At 47.1% G+C, this 15,466-nt stretch overlaps 11 protein-coding genes across 11 annotated transcripts; 6 read left to right on the top strand and 5 right to left on the bottom strand. All coding sequences in view use genetic code 6, as the record gives it.

The window, feature by feature from the left end:
- Positions 1 to 669: 669 nt before the first annotated feature.
- SS50377_22742 (uncharacterized protein) lies at positions 670 to 1,197 on the bottom strand (the record flags this gene model as incomplete). Its single annotated transcript, XM_067906623.1, has 1 exon — positions 670 to 1,197. The coding sequence occupies one exon, from the start codon at positions 1,195 to 1,197 to the stop codon at positions 670 to 672; it is 528 nt and encodes a 175-aa protein (XP_067765891.1).
- A 45-nt stretch (positions 1,198 to 1,242) lies between these two features.
- On the top strand, positions 1,243 to 1,536 carry SS50377_22741 (uncharacterized protein; the record flags this gene model as incomplete). Its single annotated transcript, XM_067906622.1, has 1 exon — positions 1,243 to 1,536. One exon carries the CDS (start codon positions 1,243 to 1,245, stop codon positions 1,534 to 1,536), a length of 294 nt encoding a protein of 97 aa, XP_067765890.1.
- A 303-nt stretch (positions 1,537 to 1,839) lies between these two features.
- SS50377_22740 (uncharacterized protein) lies at positions 1,840 to 2,034 on the top strand (the record flags this gene model as incomplete). Its single annotated transcript, XM_067906621.1, has 1 exon — positions 1,840 to 2,034. The coding sequence occupies one exon, from the start codon at positions 1,840 to 1,842 to the stop codon at positions 2,032 to 2,034; it is 195 nt and encodes a 64-aa protein (XP_067765889.1).
- Positions 2,035 to 2,297: 263 nt separating this feature from the next.
- SS50377_22739 (Myb-like DNA-binding domain-containing protein) lies at positions 2,298 to 2,576 on the bottom strand (the record flags this gene model as incomplete). The annotated part of the gene is made up of 1 exon (XM_067906620.1): positions 2,298 to 2,576. One exon carries the CDS (start codon positions 2,574 to 2,576, stop codon positions 2,298 to 2,300), a length of 279 nt encoding a protein of 92 aa, XP_067765888.1.
- Positions 2,577 to 3,522: 946 nt separating this feature from the next.
- Positions 3,523 to 4,827, bottom strand: SS50377_22738 (uncharacterized protein; the record flags this gene model as incomplete). Its single annotated transcript, XM_067906619.1, has 1 exon — positions 3,523 to 4,827. One exon carries the CDS (start codon positions 4,825 to 4,827, stop codon positions 3,523 to 3,525), a length of 1,305 nt encoding a protein of 434 aa, XP_067765887.1.
- Positions 4,828 to 5,127: 300 nt separating this feature from the next.
- On the top strand, positions 5,128 to 7,047 carry SS50377_22737 (Tenascin-like protein; the record flags this gene model as incomplete). The annotated part of the gene is made up of 1 exon (XM_067906618.1): positions 5,128 to 7,047. The coding sequence occupies one exon, from the start codon at positions 5,128 to 5,130 to the stop codon at positions 7,045 to 7,047; it is 1,920 nt and encodes a 639-aa protein (XP_067765886.1).
- A 584-nt stretch (positions 7,048 to 7,631) lies between these two features.
- Positions 7,632 to 9,410, bottom strand: SS50377_22736 (phosphoglucomutase; the record flags this gene model as incomplete). The annotated part of the gene is made up of 1 exon (XM_067906617.1): positions 7,632 to 9,410. One exon carries the CDS (start codon positions 9,408 to 9,410, stop codon positions 7,632 to 7,634), a length of 1,779 nt encoding a protein of 592 aa, XP_067765885.1.
- A 249-nt stretch (positions 9,411 to 9,659) lies between these two features.
- On the top strand, positions 9,660 to 9,869 carry SS50377_22735 (Phosphoglucomutase/phosphomannomutase; the record flags this gene model as incomplete). Its single annotated transcript, XM_067906616.1, has 1 exon — positions 9,660 to 9,869. One exon carries the CDS (start codon positions 9,660 to 9,662, stop codon positions 9,867 to 9,869), a length of 210 nt encoding a protein of 69 aa, XP_067765884.1.
- A 584-nt stretch (positions 9,870 to 10,453) lies between these two features.
- On the bottom strand, positions 10,454 to 12,373 carry SS50377_22734 (Tenascin-like protein; the record flags this gene model as incomplete). Its single annotated transcript, XM_067906615.1, has 1 exon — positions 10,454 to 12,373. The coding sequence occupies one exon, from the start codon at positions 12,371 to 12,373 to the stop codon at positions 10,454 to 10,456; it is 1,920 nt and encodes a 639-aa protein (XP_067765883.1).
- A 300-nt stretch (positions 12,374 to 12,673) lies between these two features.
- SS50377_22733 (uncharacterized protein) lies at positions 12,674 to 13,978 on the top strand (the record flags this gene model as incomplete). Its single annotated transcript, XM_067906614.1, has 1 exon — positions 12,674 to 13,978. The coding sequence occupies one exon, from the start codon at positions 12,674 to 12,676 to the stop codon at positions 13,976 to 13,978; it is 1,305 nt and encodes a 434-aa protein (XP_067765882.1).
- Positions 13,979 to 14,863: 885 nt separating this feature from the next.
- Positions 14,864 to 15,142, top strand: SS50377_22732 (Myb-like DNA-binding domain-containing protein; the record flags this gene model as incomplete). The annotated part of the gene is made up of 1 exon (XM_067906613.1): positions 14,864 to 15,142. One exon carries the CDS (start codon positions 14,864 to 14,866, stop codon positions 15,140 to 15,142), a length of 279 nt encoding a protein of 92 aa, XP_067765881.1.
- Between the last annotated feature and the right edge of the window lie 324 nt (positions 15,143 to 15,466).

Here is a 15,466-nt window from a genome sequence, read left to right as displayed (position 1 = left end):
CCACATTATCAGTAGAGTGCAAATAGGTTGAAGACCCCACTTGCATTGAATTACTATCCTTTCTAGGAAAGGAGGAGACTCTTCTTGTTTCAGTCACAGTCCTCGTATATAGAGACAACGGCGCGCTTGATTTCATAATGTTAAATCCAAGAAGATATCAGTCGTGTTATGAATACACTTAGCTGACTGTTTAGTTCGAAAGCAATGCCGTCGAGGGATCAATTTAAATAGGCAATGCGCCGATTTATATTATAGGATGTACACTCCAAGTATAATCCAGATATCTAATCTAAGTATCATTTTTTGAAAAAACGGTTAAAAATGGTTTAATAACAGATATCTTGCCTGAACCATTCCTAGTGCTCAGTCGACGAGATATTTTTTCAGTGCAAAACTATTCTATCGCATTTGAAGATTCTGTGGACCGAGCCACTGCACAGAAAGTTTCATCTCTAATTACGAGCAAGAGGCTTTATTCTATTGTATAATATGATCAAGTCATAATTCCCGTGATTTAGTTTTTCGATCAGACAAGAATATATAGTAATACGCTAGTGTATAGTATAACGGGGGTATCTGGAATTGTGGCTGGATTGCTGATTTTAGCTTGTGAATGCTTTTGCAGAAAGTCTGGATCTGTGAATACACTACAAACGAAAAAGAGTGAGCTCAGAACTTGTACTTCCTCCTGCCGCGCTCGGCGCGCTCCCTGGCCTTCGCGTATGCCTGGTCCATCTCCAGCTGCTTCTGCCGCTCGCCCTCGTCGTCGAAGCGGGACTGGAACAGCCAGGGCCGGGCGACCTTGACCCAGAGGACCGCCACGGCGCCCAGCGGCAGGAGGAGGAAGCTCCAGCGCATCCCGTCGCCGAAGCTGAGCAGCACGAGGCAGAACAGCAGCACGTAGACCACGTCGAAGAGGGCCGAGAAGAGGTGGCCCTGGGTGATGGGCGAGTTGTTGCGCAGCGTCTGCGTGCCGTCCATGCTGGGCTGCGCGAAGCGGGCCAGGGCGCGGTATATCGCGCAGACGGGCCCCATGGCCAGGCAGGAGCAGCAGACGCGCGGGAGCCGCACAGAGCGGGCCCGCAGGCCGTAGGAGAGGGCCAGGTGGAAGGCGAAGACGGCCGCGATCGCGCTGCGCAGCTTCCCCACGGTGGCCGCGTTCTGCTGGACGATCTTCTTCTGCGCGTCGTTCGCCATTTGCGTAGAGGGGCCGGATATTGTATTATAAGGCATGCCCCCGGAATGAAGTTCTACCGCAACTTCAACGGTCTGGCCATCCTCGACTTCCGGGGCGCCAGCGTGCTGCAGTTCGACCTCGCGAGCGTCAGGGTGCCGTTCGACGGTGCGGACTTCACGGGCTCGCGGCTCGTGCGGCTGAGCGCCACGGCGCCGCTGGTCCTCCGGGTCCTGAAGCTGGCCGACTGCAGGGGACTGCGGTCCGCCGACACCGGCCTGGTGGAGGGCCTGGAGGTGCTCGACCTGCGGGGCTGCGGCCTGGGGCCCGAGGGCTTCAAGGCGGTGCGGGTGCTGGTGTGACTCCGCGGCAGGGTGGCTCAGCGGGCCGGAGGCAGCAGGACCGACGGCCAGCGGCAGAGGGCGGACCCTGCGCAGCATTGCCCAGCCCCTTTCTAGATGGCCGTATTACGCGGGAATACGCACTGTATACTTTGTACTTTCCGCTTTGTTTGGGAACTGGCGTCACAATGGCCTAATATGAGGTATGGAAAACGGAGAAACTGGTTTCCTTGCTAACTCATCTGCACTCGCGCAAATGCCCTTTCCATTCTTGAGCGGCTCGCCTTATATTGATACCCCTTCGCCAGCACATCGCCAAGGAAAATGCCGCTGCACCTGAGGCAGAGCAGCTTCAAGCCCCGGCCCAAGGAGCCCATCCGGTGCGCCTTCGCCAGCCGGCTGATGAGCCTGGACAACCTGTGCGTGCGCGAGTTCAGCCTGGACGAGGTCAAGGAGTTCTGCCTGCTGGACGGTATCTGCGAGAGCTCGCTGGCACCAGACGACCCTGGGGACTAGTGAGTATGACGTGGATCACTGTGGGCAGGCCTTCGCGCCCTCTGGAGCAGCGGAGGGGCCAGCCCGCTCTGGTGTAGCGCAGCAGCCCTATGGCGAGCCCGCCTACGGTGCCCGATAAGCACGGCAGAGATCGTATAATAAGTAACGAGTACCCGCAGGCTAAAGAAATATAAATACTTGAAAGCGTCAGTCAAACCTTTGCGTCCTCAGTATTGAGTCTGGGGCGGCTGTAACTAATCATCATGGGGAGTGGAAAAGGAAAGGAATCAGTCAACTGTTAGCAACCGAATTAATGTACTCATTAAATTTTCTGAACGAATATGAAGCTTTTTTGGCATATCTTCACATACTATGAAACGTTTTAAATCTTAACTGCTAGCATACTTACCAGTTGCCTTACGTGAGAGGTCATAGTATTTTTATTTAACTTAAGACTATGATAGTTATGGAAAATAAGTTGTTTATAAATCTTCCCATTACATACCATGTCTCTGCACATATTCCTGTACTTGTCGGCATTCATCTTATGTCCATCTGTGTGTCATTTTTATAAAAATTATATTTTTAAATAATTCGACATTATCTTCAATATCCTAATTAAAGAACTTAGGTTTAGATTGCGTTAGCTGTAGAAATTGATTATATTTAGATTTTATATTCATGAGATAACATAAATAAAGCTACAATGTGCTTTGTTCTACGCTTAGAAATCTACAATTACTTTCTAATTAAATACAGATTTTATGATTAATGATAGAATTTTGAAAAATCTTATAAATATACAATATTCCATATATACTGGATAGCTAGTATATTTTTTATAAAAATAAAGTACTGCATATTAATTTCACATTACATTTAAACTTAAGAAAACGATGCCTTATTTATATAGATAGTATATTATACTTATTATCAATTCTTGTATATTGTTATGTATTTTAGTACAATTTACTTGGTAAGTAAATTGTTATCAATTATATGCAAAAATATTGTTATATTTTAATTGGAAATAAATATATACATTAATTATTATTTATGTAAGAAACTATTCATATATACGAATGATTGATAACTGATGCTCATTTTTATCATCAATAATCCTACTTGTACATTTGACCAATATCCCAATTACATGTTATACAAATAGAGACAATATTGTTTCAATATAATGAATAAACTAATTTCTAAGACCGACGTCGTTCCTGATTTTTATTTATACTTAATAAGATCATCCTAGTTTAGAAAATAGCTTTAGGTTATACAAGTGATGAACTCAAACTAAGCTAATACTTTCAAACTACCAATTTTACTTATTAATCTAGACTAAATTTGATCGTCTACATCTTCCCGCGCAAGAAACGCATGCAGCCTTTCCGCACCGTCTCCAACCAGGCGTATCACGTATCTCAGAATGCTAGCTTGCCATAGTTATTGAACAACCCAGTGAAACTTCCACGCGGTTCACGCCCACCGCCATGAGCATGCCCACCGTCACCGTGGAATCCGTGCAAGCCAAGTTCCCAGAGGAGCATCTGTGTGAGCGGTTTAGCTCTATCCATCCTCCTCAGAGAAGACTACCTCTGATCCATAGATTCTATTGTATCCAGATGCAACCGCAACCAGGTTTTTGGGCCCAGTTCCCAAGGCTACCAAGTGGCCTAGAGCCGCCAGTGAAGCATCCTGGATTGACCGCTAAAACGGCGATCTGTGGGCGTGGTTCATGGCTGGTGCCTTTACCAGCCCTTTCTGTGAATATAAAGTATGCACTGTATCACGCCCCTTCTGATCACTCTAAGGGGTGGGCTGCACGCCCCTACGAGCGAGTCTCTTTACTTCCACGTTGGAACTTCTGTTAGATGGATACTAAACTGCTAGAAGTTGGCCTAGCCGCGTGCTTGCGCTGAGGAGCCCCAGGTTATGTCTTCGAGGAGCAAGCAGCTTATGCTCCGCCGTGCCCACGAGAATTCGCTATGCCCGCAAGCAAAGAAACGACGATCTGTGATTTTCTCCTAGACCCAGCAGCCAGTTCGGATATGCCCGGACCACTTGCTCAATGTATTTCTGCAGTGGGAAGGGGTCGTCATATGATAGCAGGCATGCGCACCCGCCGACTGCAGGTCCGCAAGCCCTTGCTAGGTAAAGCAGCGTAGTCGCTACGATAGGTGCCGGCTATGGTTCGTACTGCAAGGAGCTGATCCCCAGCAACTACTTATACCCAGGCAGCATGGTCCGGGCAGACTCTATCACCCCAGGATGGGCGGGAAAATGGCACCTGAGAGCCTAAATATGCCTTGGCCTTGCATCAGCACCGGACCTGCCAGTGTGGTTCCGGTCTGGCTGGTTGCTAGAGCCTAAAGTTAAGCCTCGGCTGCGCACGAGTGCTTCGGGCCAGGACGCAATTCGGACTCGGGTGGCATGGAGATGCCATAGATAGATTGCTAGAAGCACGCCGGACCGGAAAGCATGAATAGCTGACGACGTTCTACTATCAATCCAGCAAGGCTCCAGCGTCCACAGTTCCATACCCCTGGTCGAAAGACGTGCTGTCGGCAAATTAGCACAGACCATGCAGGTTGCACCGCTGGTTCTGGCGAGTGGAAATACGCTCCTGGGTGCGACGATACTCAAAAACTACACGCGAGCTCGCTAGACTAACTTCCAGCGGAATTGGTGCCTTGTAGGACCGGTTTTGGCATTTATCGCTAGCGGGTTCGGATACAGGTGCGTATCTCTGGGTCGAAACGGGCGCATACAACGCGGAGTGTAGCCAGCAGACAAGATATTATTCCGCTCCATTTCACTTTCCCATCTATATAATAACATATATAGTGTATTGACAAGTATTCATTCCTTTCTAAATAGTGAACTGCGATATACTTGTATAAATAGACGAAAGGCCATACCCAGCTAAAGTATTCTACTTGGCGTAGGGTAGAAAGAATCTATCTCCACTTGTTTATTTGGAATTCTAGCGAGAAGTAGACCTCAAACGAAAGATCACGACACTTCCGCCGATTTTTAAATAAAATTCCCAGGCGCAGTATCGGTTAATATCTAGCCGAGTATTGCCCAACTTTGTAAACCTCAAAATCAGAAATGACATGCTCTGCCGACACCGACTGCGGGAAAGGGGAGTGCATAGATACCGTGTGTGCCTGCTTCCAAGGGTACAGCGGGGACTAGTGCGCGAGCTGCGCTAGCGGGTTCTCCCAGACGGCCCAGGGATGCCTGAAGAACTGCACCTAACTGGATTGCGGGAGAGGTTTTGCCTGCACCGGGGGGCTGCTGCCGGCCCAGGCGGTCTGCACGTGCGAAAACGCAAACTTTGATCCGGCCCAGAGGTGCATGCACTGTCTGGAGGGGTTTTAACCCGACAACGGAATGTGCGTATCGGACCAGTGCTTCAACGCTGGAAGGCTGTGCAGCGGGCACGGGATATGTGACTCTGGCTGCGAATGCTTCAGTTTTTACACCGGGGAGACCTGCAACGCCTGCACCGAAGACTCTGTTAGAACAGCAGACGGCTTCTGTCTTCGCGCGTGCAGAGAGATGAACGGCAAGCTCCAGTGTCCGCTTTTCGGCTCCAAGTGCAGCTAAACCGTAGTCCCAGGCAGAAACGTATGTGTCTGTGAGGACAAAAAATCGGACCTAGATCACAACTGCCTCACCTGCTAGGAGGGGTACTCAAAGACTGGGGAGGGGTGCGTGGTGAGCACCTGCGTTCACAACCACACGGTTTGCTCGGGCAAGGGGACATGCCAGAATGGGAGCTGCGCATGCAACGCAGATTCGGGCGGCCTATGGTGCGAGCGGTGCCAGGGTGCCGCAGACATCATGACAAACGACGGCAGATGCCTCCCCGCTGGGTGCGTGGACTTAAACTCTGGCATCGAGTGCTTTGGCAACGGGAGCTGCGCCGGGGGCCATGGGGTATGCGCTTGCAACACAGGCTACAGTGGGAAACAGTGCGGAGATTGCGGCCCAGGGTTTAAACATTACAACGGAGGCTGCGCGGCGGAAGCGTGCTTCTAAAACCGCACGGACTAGGAGCCCTGTTCCAGCAACGGCACCTGTAGCCAATTTGGCGAGTGCGAGTGCAGTGGGATATCTGGCGGAAGCTTCTGTGACGAGTGCGTCTCGGGATTCTAAAAGGTATCCAACGGTGGCTGCATTTCTGTGGACTGCATCGTTAGCGCCGCATAGTGCAACGATAAAGGGTTCTGCATTCACATTAATGAAGATTTTAGATGCCTCTGCCAGAATGGTTACAGCGGGAATACTAACTGCGTCGACTGCGAAGAAGGCTATCAGCTCATTACCGGTGAATGTATCTCCATCAGCTGCATCGGAAGGGCCTCGCCGCTCCCGTGCTCTGGGAATGGAACCTGCTAGGTGTTAGACTTTGTCAACGACATTGAAGGATGCGCCTGCTAGCCTGGATTCATTGGCAGATTTTGTGACGACTGCGACACCGAGAAAGGATTCTCCTGGACCAACAATCACACCTGCGCTAATAAGGCGTGCATTGGCCGAGATGGCTACGAATGTGCTGGTAATGGCGAGTGTGTCCACATCTACGAGTAAGTATTTGAATGCCGCTGCTAGGCTGGGGCGAACGGGAAGTTTTGCCATGACTGCAACGAGGGATTCTTCAAGCTGAGAGAGGGGAAATGCGTCTTCGAGTCCTGCATTAGCGAGGCCTAGGAGTGTGCCGGAAACGGGCACTGCAGACAGCTGGGGCTCAGCCACAGGTGCATTTGCGAGGGCTAGTTTGATAGCGAGACTAATTGCAAGAGCTGCCTGAGTGGATATTCTCTGGTGGGCGGGCGCTGCTAAGAGGGGAACGGTAACAAGCTGAGTGGTGGTGCGATTGCCGGAATTGTCATAGGTGTGCTGGCTCTGCTGGCATTGATCTTCCTGATCGTATTCGTTGCTATGAGGAGGAAGCCTACTGGACCTTCTAAGGCCAAGAGCAGTGTTACCAAGGACACCGTCGGTGGCCAGCGATTCATCTGAAGTGACGCTTTATATTATATAGCATAGATTATTAATATGAGGATAGCAGGAGCTTCCTTGCACCTGTTGCCGGCTGTGGACAGGGCCCTTCATTGGCAGCCCCAGCACAAGAAACTCATGACGCCTTTTGTGTCATCCCTGCCGGAGTGGCCCAGAATACGCTCAGGTGGTTCCCTAACCGGTGTCTAGCCCCAGCTTGGACCTACGGCATCTATTCCTGCATCAAGGGTCCCCTCGCAGTGGCAAGAATGGGCCCTACAGAGCCCTCGGTTTCAGTTTCCATGTAGCCCTGGGAGCGCCCACAATGCGACGGCGTTGGCTAGATTTAGTTTCGAAGCATCTAGACAGATGCGCTCGTCATCCCATTTGTTTACCCTACGAAGTTAGGGTTGCTGCGCGTTAGCGGCAAGGGATCCAGATGGGAATGTTGGGCAGGCACAACGGCGGCGGGCAGGAGCTATGGTCTGATTAGGACTGAACTGTTTATTATTGAAGGCGCCACAGAGGGCTACCCGCACATTTATGCGCTCAGCTGGCGCCTGCTCTCATTCGAGCCTGGAAAACCATATACAATAGTGCAAAGATCACTTGCCAATGGCCTTCAAGAACTCCTTGGTGAATTCAACCGCCTTCTTCTGCGCGTCCTCGCAGCTCACCTTGCTGGTCGCCTCGACGTAGTACTTCACCTTCGGCTCAGTGCCAGAGGGCCTAAAGGTGCAGCTGACATCGCCGCAGTAGAAACTAAGCATTTCGCTCCCCCCTACTGGCAATTTGGGAACACCGCACTCGCTATCGTACCCGGGCTGTCTCATATCTCTTACTCTCAAGGCTTCAAACTTACCAAACTGGTGCATGTAGTCTCTGCCATTTTTAGAAAATTTACCATCGCCGTTCTTGATCAACGCCTCGAAAAGACCACCTACTTCAGCCATTGAGCCCACCGTCAGTCCCGAGTTGTTCCAGGCATAAAAACCGTACTTTTCGTACATATTAAGCATATATTTTTTAATAGTAAGACCTTTCTTATAAAGACAATTTGCCATTTCAGCAGCGACACATGCTGTAGCTACGCCATCCTTATCACCGACAAAAAGACCATGCTCCCCACCACAAGAATAACCAATAGCTTCTTCAAAGGCAAAAACGCAGTTTTTATTTTGTCCTTTCCATTCTAAGTTCTAAGTAGCGAGCCATTTGAAACCAGTTAACGTATCTTCAAAATCAACTTTATAATATTCAGCCATTGTTTTAAGAATTTAACTTGAGACGGTAGAACAGCAAATAGCTCTATTGGGAATTTATGAAGTATTTTCTAACATCCATTCAGCTAAGATTGCACCTATTTCATTACCGTGGAAAACATAGTATTCACCATCGTCCTATTTTTCAGCCATTGCAAAACGATCTGCATCAGGGTCATTGACTAAGAGTATTTAAGTTTTAGGATCTGCTTTTGCAGCTAGGTTCAGCATATTATGACGTTCTTCCGGATTAGGACGAGTTTCACCACCAAAATCAGGGTCAGGGAAGGCAGAATCAGAGAAATGAAGAACGGCCTTAGGATCAAAATTAAAAGATTCAAGAGCACGTAAAAATGGTACATATCCTACACCATACATAGCGGAATATTAAAGCTAGACTGCAAGAGTCTTATTAGAATCCGCATGGAAACAAAGATTCTTTATAGCATCATAATATTTTTATGTTAATGCTGATTTTTCAGTAAGTTCATTATAAAGTTTCTTCTCTGCAAATTCAGCAGTTAAATATTATTTATAATTATAGGTTGATTCCTTAATGTCAGTAGAAGCTAATATAGCAGACTGAATACCTGAATCGTGAGGAGGTACTATCTATACACCTCTATTCATACCATAAACCTTATATCCATTATCATTAGATGGATTATGAGAAGCTGTAACCATAACTCCAGCGACGCAGTTTAAGATTTCACTGAAATATGCAGCATAAGGTGTAGGAGAAAGCTGCTTGAAAAAATGTACGGGAACTCCTGCAGCTATAAAAACACCAGCTGTAATCTCGCCAAAAACATCTGAATAGTGTCTTGCATCATAGCAAATACAAATACCTCTGTTAAGATCATTTTTAAAATTCTCTTAAACGTATTTAAGTATACCTTATGCTGTTTGCATAATTACTACGGTGTTCATACAGCAATAGCCAGGGGCAACTTCTCCGCGAAGACCAGCAGTGCCAAACTCTAAGCGATTGGAGGGAGAAAGAATTCTCTCGATCTTTTCGAAGTTCTTCTCCTATATCATTTTTTCAAGCATTTTACGAGACTTTTCATCGCGATCTATTGCAAACCAATTATCTATTAAAGTTTAGGTTTTAGGATCCATTGATTTATGGAGTGGTACTAAGCAATAGTTATCAACACATTATTATTATATATTGAAAGTTTATTTATTAGAATTAGTTATGAATTTCAGATTATTTTTACAATTGTAGTTAATTTTAATCAAATTTTAAAAATGAAGATATACAATAAATATTATAAAATAATTTATATATTTTTGCATTTATAACATTATGATAACATCATTAATATTATTTGTAAATAAATAAAATATATAATCGCAAGTAATTATATGAATTTTTCATTACAATATTATTATTATTATTATCTTTCACAGTAAACAATTATATATTTATATTGGAATAATGATATATTTATACCCTCTGGCACTGAGCCGAAGGTGAAGTACTACGTCGAGGCGACCAGCAAGGTGAGCTGCGAGGACGCGCAGAAGAAGGCGGTTGAATTCACCAAGGAGTTCTTGAAGGCCATTGGCAAGTGATCTTTGCACTATTGTATATGGTTTTCCAGGCTCGAATGAGAGCAGGCGCCAGCTGAGCGCATAAATGTGCGGGTAGCCCTCTGTGGCGCCTTCAATAATAAACAGTTCAGTCCTAATCAGACCATAGCTCCTGCCCGCCGCCGTTGTGCCTGCCCAACATTCCCATCTGGATCCCTTGCCGCTAACGCGCAGCAACCCTAACTTCGTAGGGTAAACAAATGGGATGACGAGCGCATCTGTCTAGATGCTTCGAAACTAAATCTAGCCAACGCCGTCGCATTGTGGGCGCTCCCAGGGCTACATGGAAACTGAAACCGAGGGCTCTGTAGGGCCCATTCTTGCCACTGCGAGGGGACCCTTGATGCAGGAATAGATGCCGTAGGTCCAAGCTGGGGCTAGACACCGGTTAGGGAACCACCTGAGCGTATTCTGGGCCACTCCGGCAGGGATGACACAAAAGGCGTCATGAGTTTCTTGTGCTGGGGCTGCCAATGAAGGGCCCTGTCCACAGCCGGCAACAGGTGCAAGGAAGCTCCTGCTATCCTCATATTAATAATCTATGCTATATAATATAAAGCGTCACTTCAGATGAATCGCTGGCCACCGACGGTGTCCTTGGTAACACTGCTCTTGGCCTTAGAAGGTCCAGTAGGCTTCCTCCTCATAGCAACGAATACGATCAGGAAGATCAATGCCAGCAGAGCCAGCACACCTATGACAATTCCGGCAATCGCACCACCACTCAGCTTGTTACCGTTCCCCTCTTAGCAGCGCCCGCCCACCAGAGAATATCCACTCAGGCAGCTCTTGCAATTAGTCTCGCTATCAAACTAGCCCTCGCAAATGCACCTGTGGCTGAGCCCCAGCTGTCTGCAGTGCCCGTTTCCGGCACACTCCTAGGCCTCGCTAATGCAGGACTCGAAGACGCATTTCCCCTCTCTCAGCTTGAAGAATCCCTCGTTGCAGTCATGGCAAAACTTCCCGTTCGCCCCAGCCTAGCAGCGGCATTCAAATACTTACTCGTAGAGGTGGACACACTCGCCATTACCAGCACATTCGTAGCCATCTCGGCCAATGCACGCCTTATTAGCGCAGGTGTGATTGTTGGTCCAGGAGAATCCTTTCTCGGTGTCGCAGTCGTCACAAAATCTGCCAATGAATCCAGGCTAGCAGGCGCATCCTTCAATGTCGTTGACAAAGTCTAACACCTAGCAGGTTCCATTCCCAGAGCACGGGAGCGGCGAGGCCCTTCCGATGCAGCTGATGGAGATACATTCACCGGTAATGAGCTGATAGCCTTCTTCGCAGTCGACGCAGTTAGTATTCCCGCTGTAACCATTCTGGCAGAGGCATCTAAAATCTTCATTAATGTGAATGCAGAACCCTTTATCGTTGCACTATGCGGCGCTAACGATGCAGTCCACAGAAATGCAGCCACCGTTGGATACCTTTTAGAATCCCGAGACGCACTCGTCACAGAAGCTTCCGCCAGATATCCCACTGCACTCGCACTCGCCAAATTGGCTACAGGTGCCGTTGCTGGAACAGGGCTCCTAGTCCGTGCGGTTTTAGAAGCACGCTTCCGCCGCGCAGCCTCCGTTGTAATGTTTAAACCCTGGGCCGCAATCTCCGCACTGTTTCCCACTGTAGCCTGTGTTGCAAGCGCATACCCCATGGCCCCCGGCGCAGCTCCCGTTGCCAAAGCACTCGATGCCAGAGTTTAAGTCCACGCACCCAGCGGGGAGGCATCTGCCGTCGTTTGTCATGATGTCTGCGGCACCCTGGCACCGCTCGCACCATAGGCCGCCCGAATCTGCGTTGCATGCGCAGCTCCCATTCTGGCATGTCCCCTTGCCCGAGCAAACCGTGTGGTTGTGAACGCAGGTGCTCACCACGCACCCCTCCCCAGTCTTTGAGTACCCCTCCTAGCAGGTGAGGCAGTTGTGATCTAGGTCCGATTTTTTGTCCTCACAGACACATACGTTTCTGCCTGGGACTACGGTTTAGCTGCACTTGGAGCCGAAAAGCGGACACTGGAGCTTGCCGTTCATCTCTCTGCACGCGCGAAGACAGAAGCCGTCTGCTGTTCTAACAGAGTCTTCGGTGCAGGCGTTGCAGGTCTCCCCGGTGTAAAAACTGAAGCATTCGCAGCCAGAGTCACATATCCCGTGCCCGCTGCACAGCCTTCCAGCGTTGAAGCACTGGTCCGATACGCACATTCCGTTGTCGGGTTAAAACCCCTCCAGACAGTGCATGCACCTCTGGGCCGGATCAAAGTTTGCGTTTTCGCACGTGCAGACCGCCTGGGCCGGCAGCAGCCCCCCGGTGCAGGCAAAACCTCTCCCGCAATCCAGTTAGGTGCAGTTCTTCAGGCATCCCTGGGCCGTCTGGGAGAACCCGCTAGCGCAGCTCGCGCACTAGTCCCCGCTGTACCCTTGGAAGCAGGCACACACGGTATCTATGCACTCCCCTTTCCCGCAGTCGGTGTCGGCAGAGCATGTCATTTCTGATTTTGAGGTTTACAAAGTTGGGCAATACTCGGCTAGATATTAACCGATACTGCGCCTGGGAATTTTATTTAAAAATCGGCGGAAGTGTCGTGATCTTTCGTTTGAGGTCTACTTCTCGCTAGAATTCCAAATAAACAAGTGGAGATAGATTCTTTCTACCCTACGCCAAGTAGAATACTTTAGCTGGGTATGGCCTTTCGTCTATTTATACAAGTATATCGCAGTTCACTATTTAGAAAGGAATGAATACTTGTCAATACACTATATATGTTATTATATAGATGGGAAAGTGAAATGGAGCGGAATAATATCTTGTCTGCTGGCTACACTCCGCGTTGTATGCGCCCGTTTCGACCCAGAGATACGCACCTGTATCCGAACCCGCTAGCGATAAATGCCAAAACCGGTCCTACAAGGCACCAATTCCGCTGGAAGTTAGTCTAGCGAGCTCGCGTGTAGTTTTTGAGTATCGTCGCACCCAGGAGCGTATTTCCACTCGCCAGAACCAGCGGTGCAACCTGCATGGTCTGTGCTAATTTGCCGACAGCACGTCTTTCGACCAGGGGTATGGAACTGTGGACGCTGGAGCCTTGCTGGATTGATAGTAGAACGTCGTCAGCTATTCATGCTTTCCGGTCCGGCGTGCTTCTAGCAATCTATCTATGGCATCTCCATGCCACCCGAGTCCGAATTGCGTCCTGGCCCGAAGCACTCGTGCGCAGCCGAGGCTTAACTTTAGGCTCTAGCAACCAGCCAGACCGGAACCACACTGGCAGGTCCGGTGCTGATGCAAGGCCAAGGCATATTTAGGCTCTCAGGTGCCATTTTCCCGCCCATCCTGGGGTGATAGAGTCTGCCCGGACCATGCTGCCTGGGTATAAGTAGTTGCTGGGGATCAGCTCCTTGCAGTACGAACCATAGCCGGCACCTATCGTAGCGACTACGCTGCTTTACCTAGCAAGGGCTTGCGGACCTGCAGTCGGCGGGTGCGCATGCCTGCTATCATATGACGACCCCTTCCCACTGCAGAAATACATTGAGCAAGTGGTCCGGGCATATCCGAACTGGCTGCTGGGTCTAGGAGAAAATCACAGATCGTCGTTTCTTTGCTTGCGGGCATAGCGAATTCTCGTGGGCACGGCGGAGCATAAGCTGCTTGCTCCTCGAAGACATAACCTGGGGCTCCTCAGCGCAAGCACGCGGCTAGGCCAACTTCTAGCAGTTTAGTATCCATCTAACAGAAGTTCCAACGTGGAAGTAAAGAGACTCGCTCGTAGGGGCGTGCAGCCCACCCCTTAGAGTGATCAGAAGGGGCGTGATACAGTGCATACTTTATATTCACAGAAAGGGCTGGTAAAGGCACCAGCCATGAACCACGCCCACAGATCGCCGTTTTAGCGGTCAATCCAGGATGCTTCACTGGCGGCTCTAGGCCACTTGGTAGCCTTGGGAACTGGGCCCAAAAACCTGGTTGCGGTTGCATCTGGATACAATAGAATCTATGGATCAGAGGTAGTCTTCTCTGAGGAGGATGGATAGAGCTAAACCGCTCACACAGATGCTCCTCTGGGAACTTGGCTTGCACGGATTCCACGGTGACGGTGGGCATGCTCATGGCGGTGGGCGTGAACCGCGTGGAAGTTTCACTGGGTTGTTCAATAACTATGGCAAGCTAGCATTCTGAGATACGTGATACGCCTGGTTGGAGACGGTGCGGAAAGGCTGCATGCGTTTCTTGCGCGGGAAGATGTAGACGATCAGACTGAGTTGAGGCATCTAGTAGGCTAAAAATTAACAGTTATAGGTTAGTTTTTAGCTTTGTATCGTTTAATATAAGGTTACATAATATTCAGAGTATATTATATTATTACTATCGATTTTCTCCAATTTTGTTTAAGCCTTGTCTGAATCGAAAAATACAGGTAAAGTCAATTAGAGTAAAATAATAATTTTCATCATCAAGTATCATATTCTACTTTTATAATGTAATCATGTAAAAAATAAATAAACTTCTAGTTTAGTATATACTTTAAGTAAGTTTAATGGTTTCTCAACGAATTATATAACAAATATTACATACATTTAACTTCATTTTTATCTTAATAATAAATATACAATCAAAATTAATATGGCAATTTACTACATTCTTTAACTATCATTCATTGTATTTTTTTTAGAATTAAAGAAATGTAATTTTTAAAATTTATATTAAAATTTATGTTTTAATAAGTTATTAGATGAGTTTTATAATATTGAGTATTCATAACAATTTTGAAAAATAACTATTGAAACATTAGTATTTTATATATTGAGATAATGTGTAGATTTCTGATTCGGAAACAAAACTATTTACATAATATTATTCATTATATAAGATAATTTACAGACTCTTATTTTTTACTGTTTCAACAATCTACCATTAAAAATTCATAATATTTCAATTATCAAGATGATATACACATTAAAAAATAAATCTTTATAAAAATGACACATAGGTGGACTCCGTATGAATGCCAACAGGTTTTGAACTATGTGGAGGCTAATGGCATGAACTGGAGAGACTTACAGCAAACATTGTTCCCGGAACTATCTGAATCACAGGTAAAGCAAAAATATTATGATCTTTCCAGAAAAGCAACAGGAAAATACGCCAAAAGTTAAGAGCTAAAACGATTTGTTGTTCATGATGATGTACCTAAGAAAACACATCATTATTGCGAAGATTTGATGGAAACACTAATCCGGATGCTTTCAATCGACTGAAGTATTGTAATTTGCTTAATATAGATTAATTATTTTGCTGTGAATTTGGGTGTATATTGATTTATCAATGTATAAAAGATAATGAGCTATGCAATTTTGTCATAACATAAAAAAAATTTATCACAATACAAAAGCAATTTCAAAATCAGGTAAAGAAAAAAGTTTATTAAAGTTGGAATAAATATTTTGGAAAATTTATGATTGTGAATGATATAGTTGATTTTCTAGGGAAAAGTATCAAATGTAGTGTTAAGAGACAGCAGTTCAAGCTAGGATTTCTTGTATCTATAATTATTATTTAAATTGAGAAATCTAAACTAATTT

The sequence above is a fragment of the Spironucleus salmonicida genome, chromosome 3 (assembly GCF_000497125.1).
Source record: "Spironucleus salmonicida strain ATCC 50377 chromosome 3, whole genome shotgun sequence".
Classification (NCBI taxonomy): Eukaryota; Fornicata; order Diplomonadida; family Hexamitidae; genus Spironucleus; species Spironucleus salmonicida.
The sequence above is the reverse complement of the archived record's forward strand: the minus strand, read 5'-3'. Positions and strand labels throughout refer to the sequence as shown.